The sequence below is a fragment of the Belonocnema kinseyi genome, chromosome 3 (genome assembly GCF_010883055.1).
Source record: "Belonocnema kinseyi isolate 2016_QV_RU_SX_M_011 chromosome 3, B_treatae_v1, whole genome shotgun sequence".
In the NCBI taxonomy this organism is placed as follows: domain Eukaryota; kingdom Metazoa; phylum Arthropoda; class Insecta; order Hymenoptera; family Cynipidae; genus Belonocnema; species Belonocnema kinseyi.
Genome location: NC_046659.1, coordinates 102,534,814 through 102,541,711, shown reverse-complemented (window position 1 = coordinate 102,541,711; position 6,898 = coordinate 102,534,814). Strand labels below are relative to the sequence as shown.

The 6,898-nt window shown below is 21.2% G+C and overlaps 1 protein-coding gene across 2 annotated transcripts in view; it reads right to left on the bottom strand.

The window, feature by feature from the left end:
• Window positions 1-4,486: 4,486 nt before the first annotated feature.
• Window positions 4,487-6,898, bottom strand: part of LOC117169155 (small VCP/p97-interacting protein) — a 14,507-nt gene continuing 12,095 nt past the window's right edge. For both annotated transcript variants that reach the window (XM_033355368.1, XM_033355369.1), the window contains exon 3: window positions 4,487-4,966. In XM_033355368.1, coding sequence (XP_033211259.1) covers window positions 4,952-4,966 — 15 coding nt within the window. In that variant the 3' untranslated portion in view covers window positions 4,487-4,951. The remainder of the gene's footprint in view (window positions 4,967-6,898) is intronic.

The following is a 6,898-nucleotide window of genomic DNA, read 5'->3' as shown; positions in this document are numbered from 1 at the left end:
ATACAGAACTACCGAAGCTTTAAAAGTTTAAAGAATCGAATGAGCGAACTGAATAATCTAGATGAGCTTTTATACGTGTACCTATTTAATTTATAACTTAAATATTACGAGAATTATTTCAAAACGCATAATTGAAAAAACTGGCCGCTTTCGCTACGATTTTTATATGTATATACGAAAATAAATGGTGTTTTTCACGATTCTATGAGTCAGTCAATTTATTTCAATAATCATTTTTTATTTTTGTCTTTAAGAATATTTTTGAATTCTCGCGGGAAAATTAGGCCTTCTGATTGGCGGGCAGAACGGAAGTAGTACTCAGCTAATCGGTGTTCGAAACAAAAAAATTACCAAAGATTTACTTTTATTTTTTTATAAGAAACAAGAAAATCCATATTAAGACTTGAAAATTTTAAAATTATAATTTATTTTCTTAAATATTCAGTTTTCTTATTAGAATTATGGTATTTAAAAATAATAATATAAAATATGTTACGATTGCAAAATACAGAAAAATGAAATTCTCGACACTGTAAAATTCGCAAAAAGAAAAATGGTAAATTATTAAAATTATGATAGAAAATCTTCAGTTTCTAGAAATTAATTTTCGGAATTTTCAATCGTCCCACAAAATTTTCGAAAATTTTCTAGAGATTTCAAGGGATTTAAAACTATTTCAAAAGCTTCCCAAAGATTTTACAGTACTTCAAAATTTTAAACTATTTATATTCTTATACAAAACACAAAGAAAAAGTATCAACAATTTTTTAATTATACTTTGTTTGCTAAAATATATAGTTTATTTATTAATGGTAGTTAACGGTTTTGATTTATATGGAAAAAACTTACAACCAATCCATAATTTAATAAATCTGAGAATAAACATAAGTAATTTTTTACTTGTGAACAATAAATTATTATTGCAGCTATAAAAATACATGATTAATTATAATATTTGAAAATAATAAAAATGCCAAAATATTTCAAAGATTGTCTAAAAATTTCAAGAATATAAAGATTTTCAGAAATTAAAAAAATTTCACACTTTTTTAAACAATTTCTATTTTCATAGATAAAAAACAAAAACTATTGAAATTCTTAACACTATCATTTGTTTTCAAAATGTTTAGTTTTTTTCTCGGTAAATTGTAGTTTTAATTTAAAATACTCAATTCATAATTTAAAAAATATAAATAAATATTGATTGTGACAATAAAAATAAATTTTTAAATTGAAACTTACATTTTTCGTACCTAAAAATGTAGATAAAATTCATTAAAAACATTTTAAATCAATAAAAGTTTCAGGGATTTCTAAAGATTTCATAGTTATTAAAGCCATTTATGTTTTGATCAAAAAATAAATAAAAGCGATTGAAATTCTTAAAATTATGATTCATTTTAGAAAATATTAAGTCTATTTATGTTCTTTTATCTTTTTAATTTATAAGTAAGTAATTAAGTAAGTATAAAAAATGCCTATTCAATTAATTATTTAATAAATCCGAGAATAAATCTAAACAAATAAATTAATACATTAATTCTTACTTTTTAGTAATAAATTATAAATGAAACTGAAATATACATTTTCTAATATGAAATTTTAAGAGATATACAATAATATAATAAAATAATTAATATATAATAAGTTTTTACTTGTCAATAATAAATTATAATTATAGATATCAAGATAATGATTCTACATTATGAAAATATTTCAAAAAATAAAAATTCCAAAATATTCCAAAGATTTATAAGACACGCAGTTATTAAAATCAGTTATATTTTTATTTTTAAAAAAAGTATTGAAACTTTTAAAATTATATTTTCCTTTTTTTTAATATTTGATTTATTTATGTTACTTTGCAGTTTTAATTTATAAGTATTATTAATACGCTAGAAGAAATTCTGCTCAATTCATAATGTAATAAATCCGAGAATAAATTTAAATGTATAAGAAAAATACATTTTTACTTGTCAATACTTAATTTTGATTAAAGCTACAGAAAAAATTTAATAGAAAATTAAAGTGAATGTTAATATATAGATTCAACATTTTGAAAATATTTGGAAATAATAAAAATGCAAAAATATTTCAGGTATATAAAAAAATTTCAAAGGATTTTAAGAGATTTCAAAGATATTTATATAATTTATTTATTTTTTTACATAAAAAATATTAACATTTTTAAAATGATTTGTTTTCTAAAATTTAGTTTGTTTATTTGCTGAAATTTGTTGTTTTAATTTAGAAAAACAATTCTTATTTAATTAATAATTTAATGCATCGGAGAATAAATCTAATTATAAATAAAAATACGCACGACTGAAAAATCCCAAAAAATAAAATGCCCGACACTTCAAAATTTCCGAATTGGAAAATTACAGAATAATAAGATTCCTGAATTATAAAACTCCTGAATAATAAAATTCCCGAATTGGAAAATTCCAGAATAAAAAATTAATTTTTTTTAATCGGACAGCAAATTGCCGAATTATAAAATATCCGAACTAGGAAATTTCAAAATTTAAACAATTAAAATTTATTTTAGAAATTTGATTTATTGTGTAGACATTCCAAACGATGTAAAACTATATATAAAGAGTTCAAGGATTTCAAAAGATTTTAAGTGATTTCTAAAGATTTAACTGATTTCACAAATATTCAGATCATCTCTATTTTTATGAAAAACAATAAAAACTATTGAAATACTTCACAATGTTTGTTAATTTTCCAAAATATTAAGTTTCTTTATTTATGGTAATTTATATTTTTAATGTAGAAGAAATAAAAAAATCTTTCCTAATTCACAATTTGATAAAACCGAGAATAAATATGAATAAATAGATAAATAAATCGTAATTGAAGCTATAAAAATATACTTTTAAATACAAACTTAAAATATTATGAACGCGAATATATAGATTCAATATTTTTAAAATATTTGAAAATAATAAAAATGTCAAAAGATTTCAAAGGAAGTCTAGAGATTAAAAAATATTTCAAAAATTTCAGTTATTAGAAAATTTCTATTTTTATAAAAAAAAAACATTAAACATTTTGTTTAATTATTTCTCGTAATTTACAGTTTTAATTAATAAGGATGAAAAAATTCTTATTCAAATCGTAATTTAATCAATTTTATAAATTTCGAAGAATTTACAAAAATGTCAAAAGATTTCAAGAGTCTCCTAGTGATTTCTAGAGATTTAAAAATATTTCCAAAGATTTCGAAGTTACATATACCATCACTATTTTATATAAAAAAAAAAAGAAAAACTATTGAAATTCTTGAAATTTTTATTTGTTTTCTAGCATATTTGATTTGTTTTTTTAATGGCATTTCACAGTTTTATTTTATAAGACAAAATTCGTTCTTAATTAATTAAAATTTTGAAAAATGTGTAAGCATAATAAAAAAATCAAATTTTTTTTACAGATTTCAACAAATTTCATAGGATGTCGAGAGATTTCGAGAGATTTCGAGAGATTTACCAAAATTCCCAAATCTTTCAAAGACCCCAAAATAGTTCCAGTGATTTAAAATCTTTCACAGTTAAAAATCTTATTATTTTCACCAAAATAGAGGAAAGACGATCCTAAAACTTGAAATTCTGAAAATTCTTATTTTTTTCCATAATATTTAGTTTGCTTATTTTAATTGTAGTAATTATATAACCATTTTGAGATACAATTAAACTGTTCTCAAAAGAATTATTGGTAATTCAAAATTGTAATTATATATTTTGTTTACTGCTTGTAATTGATAAAAAACATATTAGTATTAGTAATTTCATTAATTATCACTAATTATTGTAATTAATATTATTCAAATTTAATCTTATTATTTCATTTCTTAAGATTAGAATTTTTTGTAATAAAAAAAAAGGTTTCAACATTTTCAAAATCATTAAAAATAATAAAAACTCTAAAAAAAATCCAAAGATTCAAAAAATTTCACAGATATTTTACAACTTTTTAAAAATAATTGAGTTAATTATGGAATAAATCGCGATTAATCTGTTTTATACGTATGAATAATAAATTATGCTTTAAATTACAAAACTAAAATTTCCAACAATTTTGTTTTCGTATTTTCCTATTTATAAATATATAAACAGAATTTGAAATTCTTGAACTTATGACTTGTGAAAAAAAATTTAGTTTCTCCATTATAACGGTTGTATTTTACAATATAAAGTTATTAAAAAAAAGAGAGTTCTTAATCCCATGGAAAAGATTTTTCGTCGATAAAAATGTTTCAAGCAAAAAAAAAAACAACTTTTTAATAACTTTTTAAAAAACCTTCAGGGGAAATAGAGGAAAGGCTGTGAAAACTGATATGAGAAAAAAAATATTTATAATTAAGAGTAATCGTTTATACACACATTTACATCGATATAGTAATCAGCTAATAAGTATCCAGACATTTTATATTATAATATTGTAATATTATGAATATTGAATATAAATTCTAATAAAATAATAGGTTATTAAATAATAAATTATTTATTCATAATTTATACACCATTTTCGATGAAATCGAAGACGCTTCAATAAGCGATTTGTAAATCTATTCACAAATAAAGCAGAGTAAATATTCTCGAGTGCCTCTGCAGGTACGAATAATCGTAATATAATTTGTAATTTAAATAAAAAATGTGGCTGTACCTAATAGAATATGCTATTAACATTCAAGAAGAATTTCTAATGATTTTTTTAATTTTGATTTCGTGAAAGAAAATTGCAAGGATAACTAAATCTTGATTGTAAAAATCGTAAATATTTTTTTAGTAATTTTCTTAGTTTAATCAGCAATTATATAAAATTTTAATGTAAAAAAGGGGTTGTAGAAAATTTATATAAACCAGCCACATGAATGTTAACAGGCTTTCACCATAAATAATACTTCCCTTTGACGAATGCATAACATTTAAAGGTTTTAATTTTCTCACTCCATTTGCCACTGAAAATGAAATCAATTATTAAATATTGTTAAATACAAATTCCGGGACTGGGTCTCATTTCAGGGATAAAAAATAAAATGAAATGGTGAAAATGTAACTATTTTGTTCAAAAGTTTTCTTTCTGTTGGCAGCTGCTGAAAGTGGAGTTAAAAAAATCGTGGGGTGTCTATCACCCAGTGTGCACTTCGTGAGTGAAAAAGTAATTTTGAAGCAGATTTTTTTTTGAAATTTTATTCATTTTCGTTTACTTTCTGACGTAAGTATATCATATGAAATAAAATAATTATTTTTTTCGATTATTTCATACTTTTTATCTTCGAAGATGGCTTTTCGATTTCTTGTATTTATATAGTATTACATGTCAAAGTTCCACAATTTTTATAACAATAAATCGATTTAAAAGCAAAAAATCTTATTCATCATTTTATCATAAAATTGACTTGTTAACGGTGCAAATAAATATCTTTTTTGAAAGCACCCATTTTGTAACATTTTTTTTATGAAAGTACACTATTTCAAAAGTACTGTCAAAAATTTTCAGGTTAAAATAATTAACATTGCGTGAGTTATGAATTTTTAAGTAAAAAAACCCATTTTTCACTTTTTTCAATAATTTTTTTAACAAACTTACAATAAATAAATGGCTATAAAATCAACTCTACCTTATAAAAGATACCTTAAACTATATCGGATAATTTTATTGTGACAAAATATTCAATAGGGGTTAAACAATATATGATTAAATACGCTGGGGTCATGAACACCCACGATGTATTTTAATGTGATTTTTACCATGTATGGACTTTGAGCAGAAATTTGAGAATTAATTTTGTAAAAAAAAATCAATTTTTCATTAGGGCATAATCAGCAGAATATTTTTGATTAAGAATTGATATTTTCTAACTGAAATTCTACAATTTGACTGAAAATTCATATATACTATTTTCTAAAAAGTTTCTCTTTCGATAGAAAATTTTACATTTTTCGTAGAAAAGTTATTTTTTTGGGTTCAGAATGAACCTTTTCTTTGAATATTAAACTTTTCAAGTCCAAATTTTTAAAAATTATTATTATTCAGAATTTATTTTATGAATAATAAATCAGATATTTCATTTTTTGTTAGCGAATAACTTTTTTTACTAAAAATTGACCTTTTCTAGTTGAAAATTCCACAATTTGACTGAAATTTCATATGTTTTGTTGAAACTGAATTTTTTTGCAGTAATTTAATCTTTAAACTATTTGATTGAAAATGATCTTTTTTGTTGAAAATTAAGAATTTTTGTTGTAAATTAATCTATTTGGTTAAATATTCGTCTTTTTTAGTTAAATTCAGTACTTTGAAATATACTTTTTTTATTAATTTTTTTAACCAAGAATTTTGACTTTCATTTTTGATTCAGAAAGAATATTTTCAAGTTAAAAATTAAAATATTTGGTTTAAAATTCATCTTTCTTGATTGAAAATTCATATGTATATATCAGAATTCAACTATTTATTTTGTGAAAACTTTGTCTTTTGGTAGAAAATTTTACATTTTTGGTAGAAAAGTCATTTTTTTAGGTTCAAAATGAACCTTTTTGTTGAATATTAAACTTTTCAGGTCGAAAAATCGTTTCGTTATTAATATTAAAAATGTATTTTTTAAATAATAAAGATGTTCCATTTTTTATTCGAGCATAATATTTTTTATTCAAAATTGATCTTTTCAAGTTTAAAATTAAAAAATTTCACTGAAAATTCATCTGTTTTGTTGAAAATGAACCTTTTTTAGTAGAAATTTAATCTTTAATCCTTTTTCGTTGAAAATTAAAATGTTGAGTTGAAAATTATTCTGTTTTACTTCAGAATTGAACTATTCTGTTGAAAATTCGTATTTTTTGGTTCGAAAATCAACTAACTGGTTTAAAAACTAACGACTTCTTTAAAA